Here is a 21,155-nt window from a genome sequence, read left to right as displayed (position 1 = left end):
GTAGATTGCAAGGCCTTTCTTCCATGCAGATACCACCAACACCACCTCCCCATACTGCTGCTGCCCAGTATGGCTTATTAGAGTACCTTGCGCTTACATGGGACACAAACCCCCTCCCATGAGATTATGAGTCTCATGCTCTGCCAACAGAGCTAGTCAGGGGATAGAGTCTCTTTAGGACAATGTTGATGCTGCACTTTCTGTAACAACTAATAAATTAGTATAAAGAAACAAAAAGTTTAAAAAAACAGATTTTTTTGGAATGTATAAAGCATCTCTCCCAACTTGCACTCGGTTTAAGTTATAGAAAATGTCTGTACAGCATTCTGAGATTTTGTCAAATCAATACTTTTTTATTGGTTAAATGACAATTGTAAGAAAACCTGCCAGATGTAAATTTACATGTTTACACTGGTTTATCTCATGGACATTGCAACTACTTTCCATAGTGTATACACTTTTGCATTAAATTTGTTGCATATGGTAACCTAATGATGACAACAATCATTAGAAAATAACTGCAATTAACATTTGCCTCAAGCTTTATGTTTACTTATAATTTAAGAATTATGAATTTTAAGATGCATGCACAGCATGCCACTTCCCTTAACAAGCACTAATTCTCCAGTAAGGCGCTCTGACAAATGACAATATGTGAGATATGGAGTAGAAAATGATTGGTGATTCCAAATTACCTAAACAAAAATTATAAAACCCATATGAAGTGCTTCCACTAATGTAATCTCCTTTTCTTTAATTAAAGCCATTTTGATTCCAAGTGTGGTTCTAAGCAGTTGTGCATTTGAGAGAAAGAGCCTGCGCAAAGCATTTTGTTTCAGGTTCACAAACTTCATGCTTGCAGAATTTTCTCGGTAGAGAACATTTGAAAAGGGTAGAAAAAAAAATTGATCTCTTTATTCTAGATTTCAAGTTTTTAATTTAATTGAGATCCTGAGTGAAAATTAAGCAAGGAGATCCTACCCCTCTCTTCTGCTAGCACAACATTTGGTGTGTGGGGCTCCTCCACAGCCTCTTCCACCAGGTTCCCGGAGTAATTATCGGTGTCTTCACTGGATTCTGTAGGAGGGGCTGGCACAGGCCTACCCAGAGAGCCTTCAGGCTGTGGGCAAGAACAGAAGCAGGATTCTATTTACACAGGCAATTTATTTTTACATCATAATATCTAATATGTGCTCTTCCAAAAGGGCACAACCAGAATAGACACTTGCCTGAGCGCAGGTTCAGTTCTATGATCTAGTGGTCCATATCTGGGTCATGTCAATAGCTAAATGACAGTGATTCCCTGAGGGTAGGGTGGAAATAGTAGGCCAGGTAGAGATCTTTGCAAAATCCAGTGACACTACCTCACAGTCTCCTTTGGTGGTGGAGTTTGTACCATTCGCCAAGAGATGAGAAACACTAAACTGGCAATTCCAAAATCATATAGTAAAAAAAGGCAAATCCAGATCTTTCATAACTGGAAACAGCTGCATGTCAGTTGCTATTGTTATGTTTGTTATGTTATTGTCTGTAGTTTTATGCTTAGCAATGTCACTGTTTTGTTAAGTGTCCAAATTTGTTTTAAAGGTATAAAAATGTAATGTATATAAGAGGTTGCAGGAGGTCAGACACTGTACGTGCACTGAACTCCTTAGTTAAATGCATTAAGCTATAAGGTTAAACAGTGTCTGTTTGTTGTGAGTAAAGACACTAAACAGTGTTTGTTTGTTTTGAATAAAGTGTAATGCAATTGGGAAGTTGACAATTATTTTTTGTCATGTTTGTGAATGTAAGAAATAATATAAGGCTGATAATTCACTGGTACCAGCTGCATTGATTGTGTCCTGTGCCATCCTATGAAAACCTTTAGAAACCTTCCCATAATATTTTCTGTTCTTTTTAGAAAATAAACCTTTAAAAATGTAATCCTGTGTGAGTTCATTCTCATTGCGCCCATGACGACAGACCATCACCAGTGAAGCCACCAGCACAGAATGTCACCATGGCCAGGTAGCTTAGGGACACATGACATAAAGCTGTTAGGAAGTCCCCCCAGTGGGTTTATGGGAATTGTAGTTCCTATAACTAACACATTGTCTGTGAGCTATCATAGCCATTTTCTTTGCCTGGCCCCCCACAATTGATGGTAATAAATCTGTGCGTCCTGGCAGCAGTATAAACTAGTAGCTTCTGCCTGCTATGGGGAAGCATTAAGATGGGGTTGCACATATCCCTAATAAATATCTAGATTCTCCAAATGTGAGTTAAAAAATAGTACTGCCACATGCTTTTCTTTCCCAGATTAATGAACATTTTCAAATGTTTTTGTGTGAAATAAATCCATGAACAATGCATCTTTTTTATACTCTCTTTAAACACTTGGTGAAGATTTAACTGGCAAGTTAAATTTTAACAGCCTGAAAATAGATATAGTTCTAGTTTCTAGACTATTTTGTTTTGCAACTCCAAATATAGCTGACACCCTAAATCTTTAGAATGTACAAATATAACCTATATTCCAGAGGTCACCATCTATCCTATCAATACCTGTGACATCAGTCTTCCTTAAGTAATGTGTTGATTTTCACAGATGTCTTTCACGTGAAAGTTTTAACTAATTGAATGTATTAAATATTTTTAGAAGTATAAATTAGACCTTAAAGTACAAATGAACATTTTTTAGTTTCGATTTTTACCTACATCTGAGAAGAATGTTTTAATTTTGGAAAATAAGAAATTTACCATTAATCTAGAAAAGAAAGAAGCATGAAGCCTGGAGTGCTGTACAGTAATGTAATTGGACATTATTTTAGGAGTACCTTATTTTGTACATCTGAAATAAAGAAACTCTGGTGGAAATGCTTTGTACTAAGAAACAGCTTTTTCCTGGCAGGGTTTGCGACAACCTGGAACAGTCAAGACTAGAGGCAATGGGCACGAGGGATCCTCTTGGAGGGGGTGCCATTCCAGTGCAGTGTGCATCCAGAGAAAAAAACACACAAGCAAAGGTTGGATATAAAAACTCCACACTGCCCTATCTCTTCAGAGTCATGTCCTTGAACATTTGAAAACATTTTGCACCACAGAAGTATACACAGCAGGGGGCAGTGTGGACTTTTTCAAAAGTGATCTGAGAAGCTGTGCAGAACAGTGGTTCTTACGTTCCCAGATTGCCACTGGCTTAAGGGTGGTCTTTTTGAGCAAGCTGGGGGCTCTTCCTTACTAATAATTACTGTGTTAGTTTTGTGGAGGCCAAGCAGGTTTAGCACAGACCGAAGACTGTAGGTTTGGTTATGAGTGTGGTCAGACAAACAAAAGGATAAGACCTAAGCCCCTGTTCTGTGCACGTACTATGAATCTGTAAGTACCGCTGTTATGGGAGATGCATCTCATTCCATTCAACTGATGAGATCAGTTTAGTTATAAACATTTCAAGTGAGGAAGTGAGAGATAAGTGGAAACAATGCTTCAAACTCATCTGCATAATAAACAGTTGTAAAGAATACATGAAAACGTATACACGAAAAAGATTTGTTTGGACTGCTGATGGGATGTAGGAATGTAGCCTAAGAAATGTAAAAACATATTAAAAACATACACACAATTCAAGATTTGGCAAACACCTGGTAGTCAGATAAGTTCAGAGTTCTTCATGCAAGTAGCAAAACAACTATAAACCTAAGATGGGAAACACCAAGCTAGAAGAAGATATTTGGGAAAAAACACAGATGTTTCTTTTTGACAATCTTCTCTAGATAATGTGGAGATGTGGAAAACCACTTCTTAAACTTCTAACAAATTATTGGTTATCAGAACATAAACCCAATGACTTCTTTAGAATTAAAACTGAAACATGAAACAGAGGACACAGGAGGAAACTATGCCTTTACAACTAATCTGAGAACAACAGACACTTTTTTGCAAGAGAGTTGTGGGAGTCTGGAAAAGTCTCAGAACAATTTTCTGCTAGCAATCAAAGAAGTACAGTATGATAGGTTACATATCTTTCTTCTGCATATATGTATATATAACATCAGCTAAAGATATCAAAATGTAATTTTACTTGTCACTGGCTTTCTAAAGTTAGATGAACCAAACTTGTTATGTTTTTATAGTAAAAGCAAGACCCATAAACTGAAATTTGTGGATTTCACAAATCAGAATACTGTATGTTTTACATACATTAATTATTTATTGTTATTTAAGATAAATGTACAAAGCCTTTTTCTCCAAGCATCTGCTCTTCTGCTTTCCTTATCAAAAGAGATACAATGTAATCTGCGAATCAGATACGTGGAAAAAACCTCAGCATCTCATCAAAAAGACCCAAACTCATTTCAAGTATGTTGTCAAAAACTCCAGCCCTTTTTAGTAGAGCTCATCCGTAAAAAACACCAGATCAAGTCACAGGGTATAGACAATTTCAGTTTTTTGCATACATTTTCACTTGGTAAAATGAAAGCAAATGTTCACTCTCAATGATTAATTTTAAATTGCATTTCAAGTTGCCAAGTTAATTAATGGCCTTTATCATGTAAATGTTCCGCTCATTAAGCCTGAATGCTAGACAACTATAATGAGAAATTGAAAGCTCATTAGTGTGTTCCATAATGAATTCTTATCAGTGTTTGCCAGCATCTTTTGATTGTATGAAAAAGTTTTAAATGGTGTGGTTCTTTTAAGGGGAAACAAATACATTTAAGGTTTTGTGTGCTTGCATTAGACTTTTCTTTGAGTATTTAAAATAATTTTGCAATAAGCTTTTGAGGCTTTCCAAAAACTGACAACAATGTGCTTTTGTGTCCAATACAAACAGAATTTGTAAAGCAAAGATGAGAAAAAGTCCTGTATCTGCAGAATAACTCAGTGAATAAACTGGGAATTCTCCTTCAAAACCAACTGTAAATGTCAGTTGCTTAGGAATGTGAATTTTACAGGATTTATTGTTTATACTTCTGAATATTGCCTATTGTATTTATATATATAAAGCAGACGTGACATGAGATCTTTGGTATGTTTTACTATTGAATGCTGAATGTATCCGTAGTCTCTCTGTAGTATCTGCAAAGAAATTCCTAAACATTTCATTATAATATTGTTCTGATTCAATGTGTAATTGTATCAAGAAATACATTTAAATTGTCATAAGAATCTTTTTAAGAAAATCAACAGTTTTAGCTGAACATACAAATGATCTTTTAAATAACTTGCTATATGAAACGAACTACTAATTAAAGATAAGAAGCCACACAGTGACTTAATTTAAAATGCCCTCCAAAAGTATTGGGACAGAAGTTTAAACTTTGATTTTCAAATATCACTAAAATAATAATAATAATAAAACTTTTATATATCTACCAGTGACTCCCAAGTATGATATTTTTAATAACATCAATTGAATTCTACCCTCAATTAAACAAATGAATAGTGTTGAATTTTTTTATTTTGGAGGAGCAAAAGTATGGGAGCAGACATTGCCTGACAGACTATTGGTCAGGTGTTTGCTGTTGAATACTTCAAAAATAGATGTGAACATCCTATCATCCTGCCTTACCTTGACTTAACTATGGTTTAGAGACCATAGTTGAAGGTCAAAATGAAATAAAAGAACTACCTGTTAAAGAAAAACAGACAATAAAGCTGAAGAAGAAATTAATTGAAAGAAAAATTACAATGAAACAACAGAACATAAATAGATCATACTAAAATCAATACTTTGGGAACATACTATCAGAGAAAGAAACCACAAGTAAGTAAATGTGTTGGTAGGCTAAAAAACATCTACAGATGAAAACAGATAAATTGTAACAAAATCCACAACTGACTGAGACAGCAAAAGACTGAGACAGCAAGGCTACAAAAAGGCTACATTGCAAAATGTAAGTCTCTCATCTGCAACAAGAACAAAAAAGGCCAGATCTGAATATGATTAATGGAACTGAGCCAGAAGAGTTTTGAAATAAAATTTTATGGAGAGACAACAGCAAAATGAACATTTATCAAAATGATGGGAAGGTTAAAGTGCAGATAAAGAAAGGAAGTGTACTGTGAAGCATGGACATGCCAGGCTACCTCTGCAACTGGCTCGCTGGTCTTTATTGATGATGTAACTGATAATGACAGGGGTAGATTGAATTGAGAGGTTTACAGAAAAACACTCATGTATAAGCAAATGCTTTTATACTTTTTGGGCAGAGCTTGCACATGCACAATACTGTGACAATGGCCCAAAACACATGACCAGCTCTATCAAGTTATTCTTCAAGAGAAAGAAGAAAGCATTTAAGATGGGCCAAATCAACCCCAGATTTAATCAATTTAATTACGCATTTTCATTGATGAAGAGAAAAAACATCCAGTCAGAACATCCCAAGAATAAGCAAGAACACAAAGTGGCTGCAGCAATGGATTGGCAAAGATTATTCCACAATCTCTTGCAAGTTCACGCACTCAAAATCAGGTTTTGGTTTTGCCGTCCCTATAATTTTGGAGGACACTATAATTTGTTCACTTGTGCACTTCTGGGGTGTCTTACTGTTTCATCTGGAGTGTCTTACTGTTTCCTTTGGCCTATACTCACCGGAAGCGGACTGTATTCTCTCTCGTTAACCTGCTTTTTTACTTCATCCACAGTGTCTCCATCCAAAAGAGCATCATCGCCGCTTCCAGAGGCCTGAATTAAAACAATTCATCAGTCCAAGTCCAGCCTTCATTCAGGCCCAACACACACACACAGTTTTTCTAATTATATACATGCTGCAATCATCATGCATAATGATGATTATATACATGCTCAATAATTGTGTTTTTATAATGGCAAATTCTGAAATGAAGCACAATTCAAAAATGATTTCTAGCGACGTAATACAATACATAATGTGCCCCTTCCATACAAAAACCACACTGCTGAAACACTGTACTGGATTTTACCACTAGAGGGAGAACAGGTTCCAGACGTGAGCAGGAAACAGTTTGGCAGTCTTGTCCATTAAAAAAAAAACTAAACTGGTCCATACAGTATATACAGCATTCCCAGCTACGTTTTAAGGTTAGTGTTTGGGTCCTTAGAGTGTTAGGATAACACTGAGTTGAGCAAAAAAGATAGGGCTCAGTTAAAGTTGGAGCACAGAGATGCACCCCAGGACAAAACAGAATCATTTTAAACACACAAACACACAACACACAAGACCTCAGGGGGTGGACTCATTTGTTTAACAGTTCAGTACATTTAAAGTAATATTAGTTTGCACAATACTCACATAAGGGTCATCCTCTTCACACTGCTCTTCTGCAGCTCTGGGGTCAGGTTTAATAAGCAGCTGCTGGATTGAGCCCTGGACACAAGAGGACAGTTTTGTTAAAGGCCAGAAACACCACAGACTGCAGTGCAATGCATAATCTGGGGTTAAATCTTCTGAACGTTTTGAAAACTTTCAAATCTGTTTTTTATCCTCCAGTGTTCGTTACTTTGCAAATCTCCAAATAATATCTTATCAAAATGCCAAAAGCTGTTTCTGCAGAAATGCATACTCTAACTGTTACATGCACACTCTAACTGTTACTCTTACAATAACTTTAAAAGCATTATACATTTGAAAATCATAATTTAATAATTTATTATATTTATCATTTTTCAGAACATGAAAAGGTCTCACACTTTCTATCCCAAGTGTAAAGATTTCTGGGTTTTTAAAATGAGACTCTGATACCATTGTAGCAGTTTGCTTAACAACTCAAAAGGCTATAATGTCCTATCATAAAGTAGCAGACTCCAGGTATGAACTCAGAAATGTTCTTAAAATCTTTTTCTATTATATATGAAATGAAAAGAGGAAAAGAGGGTTTCCTGTAGGGCATTACATGATGCATTTTCATCGCTAGGCTTCTACAAACATTTGTGAGAAATACGATAAGGCATGTGCATTCATTCATTAAGGCATCTTTGACCAAATAAAAAAATATTATAGTGACATAGTCAGGGAAATGTATAAGCATCAATGACAAATCTAAGGCATATCCTTCAGAATACATTTATTTTGGTTCCTAAAAAATAAAAAGAAGGAGTAGATATCTGCATGGATACATGCATGTTTATGTGGCCAAATGCATGGTTATATTAATGTACTTTAATTAATCCACTTCCCAGAAAAAGGCTTAATGGGGCATGTAATTTTATCTCAACAGAGACACTGTTCTCAGGATGCCTGATAATAAAGTTTTGGATCACATTAAAAACCAGGGATCCTGGCAGAACTGCTTGCTTTTTTCCTAGTGGGGGAATAGAACTCCTCATTTCTACATTTGGAAATGATGTCTATGGACCGCATCTTTTGTTTAGGTTGAATTTACTCTTAATAACTCCTGACTTAAGCTGACTATCTGCAGAGTAACATGAGGCGGGTCTATATTTCCATTCACTTCTCTTGGTTTTCACTTTGTCTGAGGTTGGATGTGTAGAACTAAACCGAGCTAAAGTGCACCAGGGAAAAATAAAATCATTGTTAAGACCTTAGCAACAGGTCTTAACATATTTATGGGTTTTATTTATGGATTTGTAAAGGTTATTTATTGTATCCGGTTATTTTATCCAGACTTTTTACAAATACAATTGGAAATGACAATATCCAAAAAAGGAGTTTGACATTTTATACCCATCAGAATTGTTATGTTAAATAATTATTAAAAATAAATGCTACAATTGCATGAGTATGGTAATTAGGTCAAGTAAAGCAGAACAGCCAGCAGCCATATCACTCTGCAACTCACAACTGGCAGCCCACTGAAGCTAAGCAGGTGTGAGCCTGGTCAGTACCTGGATGGGAAAACTCCTGAGAAAAACTAAGGTTGCTGCTGGAAGAGGTGTTAGTGGGGCCAGCAGGGGGTGCTCCCCCCACAGTCCATGTGGGTCCTAATGCCCCAGTATAGTTATGTGAACATTATATTGTAAATAGGCGCCGTCCTTTGGATGAGACATAAAACAGAGGTCCTGACTCTCTGTGGTCATTAAAAATTAAAAATCTTGAAAAGAGTAGGGGTGTAACCCCAGCGTCCTGGCCAAATTTCCCATTGGCCCTTACCAATCATGGCCTCCTAATAATCCCCATCTATGAATTGGCTTCATTACTCTGCTCTCCTCCCCACTGATAGCTGATGTGTGGTGAGTGTTCTGGCACACCAGGTGGATGTTGCACATTGGTGGTGGTGGAGGGGAGTCCCCATTACCTGTAAAGCGCTTTGGGTGAAGTGTCCAGAAAAGCACTATATAAGTGTGAGCAATTATTAAATTAATTATAAAGTCAGAGGCAAAAGGTGCCTTGTCCAGTCAAGCCAACCAATAACTGTTGTCAAGAGCAGAACAAAACTGTAAATTATCAGCTAACACAGTCAAGGAGGTTGTGAAGCAGTACTTCATTCAGGAAAGCAGAAGATGTCATCCATTTGTCTATTATCTGTTTCATCTAATTTAGGGTGACGGGGGGGCCACAGCCCATCCCAGCATTACGGACACACACACATTAAGGCCAATTTTTCCAGAAGCCAAGTAACCTACCAGTATGTTTTCGGACTGTGGGATGAAAACAGAGTAAAAGTATTAAGTTTTGTAACTTTTTTAACTAGTAAAATAAGTAATTTTACTAAATCAGAAAGGAAAAGGTAGAATGTAAGACAATGTAAAAAGGTTCAAACAAAGGGGATGATTACAGGCCCAGGTATATGGGGCTGATTAAAGTTTCTATTCTATGCCCAGAGACTAACCAAACCCCTCTGCTCCTTTGTGAAAAAAGGCTCCATGGAGCTCCCCAGCTCTCACATACTGTACATTCACAAGTTTAAAGGAACGTCATAATCTGGAGGATTAAAAAAATGAATCTGAAGCGAGAATGTCACCTCTGCCAGCAAGTCATTTCCCCATCAGCTGCACAGCGCAGATAGGAAGTGCTTTAAAACTGAGAAGAGGAGGCACTGTTGTTGAAGCTGAGGCCCTGGCTCCTTTTTAACACCAGCAATACAGATTTATCATCTAATCTCAGAAGTTCAGCAAAGCTGGGACTGGCCAGTACTGGGATAGGTCAAACTCCAAGGAAAACCAGTTTTGTGTTAGAAGTGGTGCTAGTGGACCAATAGTGGACACTCTTCCCTCAGGACCATCTCCAAACAAATGTTATCAGTCATGACAAGGGACTATGAGTTGAAAGAGGCGTCATGCTTCAGATGAGATGTTAATCTCAGGTCCTGGCTATCTGGTTAAGATCCCGTGCTTTCATCCAGGATAAAAAGAATTATACACATGGAAGCAATTATTATAATTTACTTGTTCAGCTTCCTGTGACCTGTTTTTCAGAAGCAAGTTTAATTTGAATAGTTTACTACCAAACATTGTACAGCTCTGGACTAAAGGACTTCTCAACTAATTTCTGAAAAAATAATTTGTATTCTCTGCTCAATCTCACAAATCTCATCCTTGAAACCATACAACCAGGCATACTGAACTTGCTTGTATTAACATGTTATTACCAACCTGGATCACTTATCAAACTAAAAAGTTGTCAGAAACACAGCACTCACAACAATGTTTTGTTATGTTCTGTTCACGAAGAATACAGAATAGACGTAAGATGGAACAATTACAGAATCAAGAATATCAAATAACATCTGGTCAAGGGCAGAATTAGAACTGGTTAGACTACGCATTTGTATTTCTGATTCTATAAAATTTGAATGACTCTTAAATAGGAACACCAACAGGAAATGACAAAGAATGCAAACTATGCAATACATAACAAGAAAGAAATATATAGACATAGATTATATACACTACAATACATGCTTTTAAAAAAAAACTTTGAAAGTTAAAATTCCTACCCCCTTAACTGGATGTTGAAAATCAGCTAAAATCAACTACAAATAAACAATTGTTTACTTAACAGTTGCCTTAGTACTGCAGCAAGCTTGTCTCTGTTCTGTGCAACCATCTGTCCTTGAGGGTTGCATGAATCCCTAGAGGCCTATAAACTCAAACTTGGCCTGGACTGGTAAACAAAGTAAACAATACAACAACACCCACACAACTCACTGTCCCATGACATTAACGTTACAGCTGCATTCTTTCAAAGTCATGTACTGTAATTCACTCACAGGACTGTGCTAAGAGAGTTGTGATGCTGTGCCCATTTCTGATTAATTAGATACAGAACTAAGTTGCTTAGATATTAACTAAAACGAAAATAAATGAGCATATATCTCTTATTCTAGTTTTCTCTCAGTGGCTTCCTTCAGAATAAAATTTAAATTTCTACTGCTTACCTTTAAACTACAAATGAGACTCTGAACACTAGGAGACCATGTTTTTGGTTCTGTATTTCCAAAACTGTGGAATGATTCTCAGCCCTCTTCCAGATCTCAGATCCCAGTCAGTTTAAATCATGTCCTTTAAAATCTCTAATTTTTTATTTAATTTACTGCATTAATTTGTGTATATTTTTTTTATTTTAAAGCAACTTCTGATGATGAAATCATGAAATGTTCTGTATAGAATAAACATTACTACTGTTGTTATTATTATTAATTTATGAGTTCTTAAAAAGAAAGTTGTGATATTTTATTTTTTATGAATAAATACTCAGAGACAGTTTTACAAAACAAATTGTTCTTCAAAACCATATAAAGTAGTTATCTTTATGGAACTAATTAAAGGTGAAACAATATTTCCAATACAAATATTTTACCTCTTGGCAAAACTCTGCCTCTGCTTGTTAAAGCTTTTTCCATTCCTCAGATTGCAGACACTAATGAGCTCAGCATATTTTGTGCTAAGAAGTGAACATGTTGCGATTTCCCTCAGTACTTTTACAATCATGAGTGTGTGAGGTCTGCTACTGTCCTTTCAAGATACTGGATGTCTTTTTTCTTGACAACAGCATCCAGACCCTTGCTACACTAGAACATTTCTTAGTCCCCCTGTCCAACAACAGCTGCTGAGTTTCCAATTTGAAGCGACAGTAATGATTGAGTGCCACCACAGGAGTGAGGAGGGCAGATAAATAGAGGAAAAATGACTAAGAAGAACAGACAGAATTATGCATATTGAAATTCTAGAAAATATTAAATCTAGAGTTAAATAAACAGTGATTATATGTTAGAAATGTTGAAATTTCATCATGGAAAATAAATTGAGAACAAGGGTCTTTAAATGAGTAACATTTGTAAAAATGCATTCTCTTGTTTCTCTACATGTTACTGTTAATGACTGAAATTATTTTCTCTCCAATTAGCCAAAAACACTGAGCCAAAGAATTTCCATTCAGTCTGCCAAATGGTAGTGGTCACTCTGCTGTCTTTTCCATCTAGTTGTTCAACAGTGCAAAAATTGTTGTTAGTATCGTTTACTGTGAGAAGACCGAAGACATTAAGTAAGAATCCTTCTTTTCATAACTGTTCACTTATCACACCACCCTTGCATGCTGCCACCACATCCACTTGAATGGCTTTACAACAATGTACTCCAGTCAAGCTGGAATGCAATAAGCTCATTAACATTATTAATATAATGCTAGCACACTGGGACAGCTATTAAGTTTTGTTTTACATATAGTTAATAGTTAAAACAACGGCCAAACAGACAATTCTACTTTAGACTACAAAGTCTATTTGTGAAACAACATAGCTGAAAAACTGTCAATTATGTTTTAGAAAGGCATTCCAGTATACTTGTGAGAGAAATGAGCTGGAAAGTTTCACAGTGGAAAATATCCATAAAAAACAACACGTTTGACAAGAACAATTTCACCACTCACATACCTGAATGCCATATAAGTCTCTATCTTACCACTTTTCTGAAAGATTAAAAAAAATTGGTATGTTTGATAAAGTCATCATAACAACTATGTTTAATATTGCTACTTTTTAGTAACTAGAAATACATGAATTCTGAAGGTAACCTTAAAAATAACTCGAGTTAATTAATTAAAATTAATGGACATTGAATATATAAACTATATACTTGGAAGAAAAATCCTAATCTAAAGGTGAAAATTCTACAAATGTCTCTGGCCTCTACCATGTATTGGTATACTTACAACAAACTTCTCTAATCCGGTTCCACCTGCGTTGCCCACGAAGATGCCTGAACTTGACTCAAACTGCAGCTGGTCAGTGGTTCTCTGGAAGGTGACACGGTGATAATCCTCGCAGTCCATGTACAGAGTGACCTCATTATCCTGCATGGTCAGTGTAAAGCGGCTCCACTTGTTGGTCATTCCAGGGACCTTGAAAGAGGCCACCTGACGGGACCGGGACGCACCGGGCTCAGTGTAGTACATTATAATCCTCTGCGTTTTGTCCTCCACTGGCGTCAGAGACAGGCCTAAGTGCACAATCTTTTGGAAGGCATCCGTGATAGCAAAGAGAACTCCTCCACGGTTAGTGGTTGGCTTTATGGTGACGATGATGGCAAAGTCCTTATAAAAGGGGTCTGGAATAAATGTTTTGGTAAGCCGGCCTATGTTAGCATTCGGGCCAAAACTGTAAGCTGGAAACCCTTCATATCCCGTAATGAAAGAGACAGAAGGAGGAAGAGGGACTCCAATTAAGGCGGTCAGATCAATGTGACCTTTTGATCCCCTTTCTGTAAAAAAAAAACACAACAAAAATTAAATTAATGCATTTACAGCAAGTCAACATCCATATCACCTTGCAGCTCTCAAGTGGCAGCCCACTGAAGCTAAGCAGAGTTGAGCCTGGCCAGTACCTGGATGTGAGACATGGGTGCTGCTGAAGTGTTAGTGGGACCAGTGGGGGGCACCCACCCTGCAGTCTGTGTGGGTCCTAATGCCTCGGTATAGTGGTGGGGACACTATAGTGTAGTGGCGCCGTCTTTTGAATGAGACATTAAACAGAGGTCCTGACTCTCTGTGGTTATTGAAGAGTAGGGAGTTATCCCGGTGTCCAGGCCAAATTTCCCCCCTCTGCCTTTACAAATTGTCCCCATGTTGGATTGGCTTGCACTGGCCCTGCGATGGACTGGCGTCCCGTCCAGGGTGCACCCTGCCTTGCGCTCGTCTCTTGTCAGGTAGGCTCTGGCATCCCGCAACACTGTATGGTATCAAGCGGTTTCGCAAATGACATGACATTTACAGCAAAAGGTGGTTTAGACAGTTTAGTTAATCTAATTCAATTGCTAGAAACAGAAAAGGGCACAAGCCTATTGCAACAAACCAGATAAGAGTTTTAACTTGTAATCAGTGATGGATTCAGAGCTGGAGCTACCAGCAGGACTGAGCTTGTCAACAGTCACAGACACATTGGCATCCTATGAAGAACAAAGGCAGGCAGAAAGGGCAACTATCAAGATACACAGGGCAACTTAGCATGTTACATTATGTTCCAGTTTGGCACAATATGATGCATAGGATTCCTTTCCCAGTTTCCTTCCATGTAGCTTAAGAACATAAAAAATGGTTACAATAGAAAGAAGGTCTTTTGGCTCATCTAGCCTATTTGATTGTTCATAGCTTATTGATCAAGGATCTCATCTAGCTGTTTCTTGATTGAAGCCAGGGTCTCAGCTTCAACAACATGAGTGGACAGCTTGTTGCACCCTTTCACATTTTGCCTAAGGAAGTGCCTCCAGTTTTGTTTTAAATGCACTGATAGCTAGTAGTTAATATAACCTATAGTTTCCATCTTTGTTGAAGCTGTTTTCTACGTTTTCTACTTAAATTGGTTTCTATTTTTAAATTGTTCACATTGCCCACAATTCATCAAATCAATGAGAGAATACAGTAATTATTCAAAAGAACTTTAAAGTCCTTTTCCCGCTTGCACTGCGCTAACCACCCCCCTCTGCCCTTGCAAGACTCTGCACATGTTGCTCATTAACCTGAAAGACCCACTTACAATACAGTCAGTTGTTTTAGAAAAGGTACTACAATAAACAAGAGTCATCAGGGTTTCTATTAGCTCTGAATACAGCATGAAGAATGGCTGTACAACCTGTAAATTTAAAGTTATTGCAGTTTTCTGAATTGTTCTATTTCCACACCACAGCACAACAGTCATGTTTTGGTTATTTGCATGTTTTAATAAAATGGCTGCCGTCGCATCATGCAGGTACAGTAGATGCTGCACATTGGTGGTGGTGGAGGAGAGTCCCCATTACCTGTAAAGCGCTTTGAGTGGAGTGTCCAGAAAAGCGCTATACTGTATAAGTGTAAACAATTATTATTATTATTATTATTATCAATTATTATTATTTAAATTGTGCATTTATTACTTCTATAGTTTGAATTTGAGGAACTGAAGTTAGTGAATGGACAATTTTGAAAATTAACAAATTAAAAATGTTCTACTAGTTTAAAAAAGTAACTTCTTACAAACGTAACTTTCCCTAAAATGGGTTTCTTCTACTACAATGTGTAAAAATAGAACAGGTGGGTAGCTGCGTCAGCATGCGTAGGCTGCAAAGGACCAAGTAATACAGTAGGTTTATTCCATGCTGAAAAGAGAAGAAAGGAAACACAACGTTTCGGCTGTGGAGCCAAACGTTGTTTTCTTTCTTCTCTTTTCAGCATAGAACAGCTAAAAATGTCAAGGTTACTTTTGTCTGCAGTACTGCATATAGCATGGGATCCATTTATTTTTAATTTGTAGCAGGCATAATCTCTGGACTGACCGAAGCTCATTCTCTCTGTCACAAACTAGGGCTGTCAATGAAAAATTCTTCAAGTGAATAAACCTGAAAGTCCATCTTCATGCATACAACATAGGGTGTTATTAATCTGGATCATTAACAAGTAGTTTGATCTATTGTCTCACTGTATGTCCCAGGTTAGCCATGCTTCTATACAGCATTTGAACAGTTTCAGTATTATTTAAAATATTAAATACCAGACAAAATCTTTTTTAAGACAGATACACCATAGATTGTATCTTTCAAGCTTTGCAGCTTGAAATGCAGAATGAAACTGTTAGTTCATTAAAAGGGAATAGCATAACATCTCATAATAGTCCAGAACTCTCCCAGGCTGGGATGACAATTTTATCAATGTGGAATGACGCTGCAAATAAAAGATGTATTACTTTTTTGAATTATTTGCAATGATTATGTGGTTTTGTACTTTACCTAATTATTTCTTTTTTCCATCCATCTATTTTCTATCTGCTTTAAGCAATACAGGGTTGCAGGGGAGCCGGAGCCTAACCCAGCAAGCAACGGGCACAGGGCACATCCAGCATGTGATGCCATTCCATTGCAGGGTTGCTTTTTCGTTTTGTCAGAATTATGAGAGCATCTTGATGTTAACTTGAGAAACTGAAAGAAGTACTATTTTATGTTTTGTAATGATCATGCGGTACAACAAAGTTTATGATGCATGAAAACCTGCCATCCAAAGAAGCTAATGCATTACTTCTCAATAATAAGAGTCATAAATGTTCACTGAAGCAATTATATGCTTGGCTGAATCTTCCCAGTCAGAAACAATCAGGTAATCATAGACTACTGCATTTTTCAAAGATGGCTGTTGGGTTTTTAAATGTTGCTCCTGCTGGGATCATCTCATAATCCTATTACTTTCATAACATGTGACACAGATTTTCTTTGAATAGTTCATTTAATAACAGAGCGAAGTAATTTCTCAAGGAATGTCTCCCTCAGTATTATTTCTCCTTTGTGAGCTAACTTTCTAGTCCTGTGATCATGTCAAAGTATAAAAATAAAGTATTACAGTAAAATGAATAATTTAGCAGGCAGTTTGGAAGGAATTTTCATTTACAATTAACACATACTTAAGTCCCTAGATTTTTAGGAACTTCTTGCGCTTTGATAATACTTTTTAATAAATAATAATAATGTAATAATAGAGAACTTAAAAGGTCAGAGATCATGAAACATTATAACCTGAATGCCTCTAGATCCAAACTTCAGTTTAGCATTTATAGAAGAGTTAATAATAAACATTTACGCTACACAAATCAATTAATCAATCTTCTCCAATCAATTACAGCATTGTTTGATACTGGAAATTGATACTGGAAAATAACATAATAAATTATCAAAATATCAATTCTAGCACCATTTAACACTCAATCAACTTACCTATCTTCCAAAATTTTAGAGGTCTTTTCTTTTTCCTGGAATTACCAGGTACATCTACAGTCTCTGAAGAAGCTGGGTTTTGGAAGCTGAGTGAGGGGGCAGTAGAAAAGCCTATAGGTATTGTCTGTGCAATCTCACTGTCAGCCTCATCGCTTCCTGCCCCTGTCACATAATTGGAAACTTTGCTTTCATCATTATCAGTCACTATTCCAGAAACATTCAAAGGGGCTGATGTTGCCTCCTGACTGCTCCAGAAGTGGGGCCACCACCACTGCCCACAAACCGGACTACAGAGGATCAGAAAGTTACAAAACAAAAGTATTTTGGGCTCCATTGTTATGAGGAACCCAAAGCCTATGTACCCAGGGCAGTATTCGCCACAACGCCTGGTTTCTTCTCATGCTCTGAGGTCTGTGCTTGCCATCAGCAGTGATTTTCCTTCTGCTGGGAAAACTGGAATGGTAATAAGAAGATCAACTCCAGATTTTCAGCATGAAACAGATTTCGGTACTTAAAAGAGCAGCTGAATAGCTGGCTCACAACACAAGAGTTTCCAGCAAAATGGTTTTGTTAGCTAAATGCACTGTTGGCAGTCTGCTCCCCCTACCAATCCCCCTCTCCCACTGCACCCCCCTTTATTATGCAAATTAAAGGCATTTTAGGCACTAGAAGGAATTGCTTAATTTAGACCAACCACGAGGTTTGCTTACCAAAAAGGCAGTCTATAGCAAACAAAGAAACACACTTTAAAGAGCACTTTTTGACTTCAGCTTGGGTGTTTCCTCCTCCTGATATAGAACGTTTTTGCTTATAAATGGCTACGGGATGAATAAAACTAAAAATAGATTATTTTGTCAGTTTAGAAAAAATGTTTCACAAACTTTCTTACAGTACAGAAACTACATAATCACTTTGCTGCTTAAACACAATACAGGCACCCAGCCACTGACCTACAAAAGTCCTATTGTCCATTGATGTCTTTTGCAATCCATACAGTGCAGAGAAAAGCTTGTTAACCCATTAAGAGTTTCACTAATTTCACATATTTGAACCGTAATGTACTGTTAAATCCTCATAAAAGATGATGAAACAAATTACATAAAATATGATACTCTTTCGACATGTATTTACCCTCAAATGATACAACATTCAAAATGATTTTACCTTTCCCTCAACAATATTCTTAAAACTATTTATTTGTTCGTACTGCATTTATTAGCCTCCCAAGTTTGAAAGAAAACCTGTTTATTTTGGATCTGTACATGTGTGACAAACCATATGAACCTTTATATTCATTAACTCATGGCATTCCCTTGAGCAGCAATGACTGCAACTAATCAATGCTAAGCAATGACTGCCAGAAAATGCCTGGTTTCGAATCCTGGTCGCTGCTAAGGGACAATCTTTTTCCAATTAAGAATTTAAGTTGTATACTCTTTGGACTTTTAGTAATTTTAGTAATTTTAAACTGTGTGTTTAAAAAACTTCTATTGTCCTTGTAGTGGTAATGGACAAATCACTGTACCCAATGGTCCAAAGCGCGATCAGAGTATTACTTTCAGTTTGTTTCTTATATAGTGAATACATAAAAATAGTTCACTATTATAGCTTGTTGTTGGCTCTGGCATGAATTTCTGTATCTGGATAAATTAAGGGATTGTATTGTGATTAAGGATTTCTTCGCGAAATTCTTTAAGTTAAACAAAGGAGGGAAGAAGGGTTATTTTTACAATTGGCACTCCGAGATTCTGACTGATTTAATTCCCCTCATTTAGTTGAAACGGATAAAGAAATCATGCAGTAGTTATTGTATTGGAAGTATTGGAAGGCGCTCTGTTTTATTAACAGACACTCCGACTCACACCTGTGTTGTACAGTGATATAGACGTGGGTAATGTCATCTCCATTAAACCATGTGCTTATCGCGCAAATCTTAAATAAAAATGTAAAGTTCTCTAAAGCTTTCTCAGTCAAGTACGAGAATTCACCTAAGGAGCTGTGTAATCATGCACAGGCAGCAAAAGATCAGCTAACGAGGGAAGAAAACAATGTTTCAGGTGTGAGGAATACAGATCACCAATTCAATTGCAGCCTAAACCTTTCCCCACACACCCTGCCACCACTGCGATTAGAATATACACAAAGCACTGAAAGCTTTACAGTAGATGATCAGGTGTTTTGCACACAAAGGGATAGTATGTAATTCATGCTTTATGAACTCACACCTGGGATTTGATTAATTCAAAATAAGTTTAAAAAAAAACCTGCACCAGGTACTAGATCTTTTTTATATTAAAGTATTAAAGTTATATCACTGGGCAGTGGTGGACAGTGTGCTATTTTGTCAGCAACCTGCTAATCTGCTTAATACCTGTAGAAAACATGATTTTATTTCTGTACGGAATGCATGCTGAGTTTACAAAATTAAAGTGTTTCAAATGTTTAGTTAAGATGTAAAAAGAACTTACAGCTTACACAATGACTCAAAGACTCTACGTGCATAAAAAGTGTTTTTAACTGATTTATATAGTCTTTTCATGTTGATTTAAGTGTCCTTCTTTCAGCTGGATTGCATGATTATTGTTATGATTTCTCTATAAATTTGAACCCATCAACTCGTTCAGTTGTGATTATTTTGGAAATATTTTGATAATATGTTCCTTTTAACTCGGAGTTTGTAATGTCGGGCGCTCTGAATGAGTTAAGCTTTGATGCAGGACAAATAGATGTATTTCCCACAGGTTATACTGTAGTGCATCTGAGGGCAAACTACGGCATGTTTTGACCAGGCCTTGAGGTCAAAAATAAATTAATCAATATTGGCCATATTCCACTTTGTTTGGTGGCGTTTTTTCTTATTCATGCTGTTAGATGGCGCATGAACGTTTTACCACAGTGACTCCAAACTGTGCATCGCGTCACCTAGGGGAGGCACCATTGTCGGTCAGGGGTGTTGCAGGTATCGCCAGTCAAAAACCCACTGTTGGTGCACACAGAATGTATGAGTCACACGCTACCTAGCTAGATTGTGTCACATGACACTGGCCACAAGAGTCGGCAGTCTGTAAGCAGTGTACCAGTTGACTGCAGCTTCAGTGTTTCATGTTTCTATGCATGGTCATTTTGTGAGTTTTTTGGTATGTGATTGCAGTTGAGAGGTTTTTAAATGTGAGTAAAAAACGTGAAGGACATGTAGACTAGTTGTAGAGAAACAGAAACGCAAATACAGAAAGTTTGACGACAGTTTCTTGAATTTCAGTTTCACATGCACAATTGTAGACACTGAAGAATGTCCTCAGTGTGTTGTCTGCTGAGAGAACGCTCCCCAATAAATTGAAACGTCATTTGGAAACTGTTCACAGTAGTTTGATAAGTAACCCTCCTGATATTTTTCGCTCAAGTTTAATGAATGAACAAAAAGCTGCCTTTTCTAACCAAACTACAGTCCCCAGCAAAGTTCTTTTTTTCATCATACAACGTTGTACAGTATACTGAGTAGCACAATGCAGAAAACCTCATACTATTGGTATAATGGTATATTGGTACAGGGCAGAGCGGTGGCTAAGGATCTGTGCCTGTGACTGAAAGGTTGCTGGTTCAAATCCTGCAGCTGGCAGAGGAATCCTACTCTGTTGGGCCCCTGAGCAAGGCCCTTAACCCCAACTGCTCCAGGGTGGGGTGCTGTACAATGGCTGACCCTGTGCTCTGACCCCAAGCTTCTCTCCCTGTCTGTGTCTCAGGGAGAGCAAGCTAGGGTATGCAAAAAGATGAATTCCTAATGTAAGAAGTTGTATAGGGCTAACAAAAGAACATTATTATTATTATTATTATTATTATTATTGGAGTACCAAGGAATAAGCAACAGGGCTCTGTGAATTCTGCTTCGCTTTGCAATATCCTGCCTTTGTGAAGCTGGGTTTTCAGCACTTGCGGTTATCAAAACCAAGTTCAGATCAAGAGTCAATGTTGAGAAGAGATGCACGTTGCCATTTCAAAAATACTACCCAGTAATTTTGAATTATGTTACCCAGGTGAATTATGTTAACATAATTTATTAAAG

The 21,155-nt window shown here is 37.1% G+C and overlaps 1 protein-coding gene across 5 annotated transcripts in view; it reads right to left on the bottom strand.

Annotated features, from left to right (window-relative positions):
- LOC148657297 (collagen alpha-1(XV) chain-like) overlaps nucleotides 1-21,155 on the bottom strand; it is a 116,405-nt gene that overhangs the window by 62,817 nt on the left and 32,433 nt on the right. For 3 of the 5 annotated variants that reach the window (XM_088643376.1, XM_088643378.1, XM_088643377.1), the window contains exons 1-5: nucleotides 17,096-17,634; nucleotides 13,077-13,624; nucleotides 7,260-7,334; nucleotides 6,581-6,673; nucleotides 982-1,120 (exon numbers count right to left, since the gene is read on the bottom strand). In XM_088643376.1, the coding sequence (XP_088499502.1) occupies nucleotides 982-1,120; nucleotides 6,581-6,673; nucleotides 7,260-7,334; nucleotides 13,077-13,624; nucleotides 17,096-17,429 (1,189 nt within the window). In that variant the 5' untranslated portion in view covers nucleotides 17,430-17,634. Of the gene's footprint in view, nucleotides 1-981; nucleotides 1,121-6,580; nucleotides 6,674-7,259; nucleotides 7,335-13,076; nucleotides 13,625-17,095; nucleotides 17,635-21,155 lie in introns of those variants that run through there. The other 2 variants (XM_088643380.1, XM_088643379.1) reach the window with 1 other exon arrangement.

The sequence above is a fragment of the Lepisosteus platostomus genome, chromosome 8, assembly GCF_059453375.1.
Source record: "Lepisosteus platostomus isolate fLepPlt1 chromosome 8, fLepPlt1.hap1, whole genome shotgun sequence".
Taxonomy (NCBI): Eukaryota; Metazoa; Chordata; class Actinopteri; order Semionotiformes; family Lepisosteidae; genus Lepisosteus; species Lepisosteus platostomus.
Note: the sequence above shows the minus strand (reverse complement) of the source record. Positions and strands in the feature narration are given on the sequence as shown.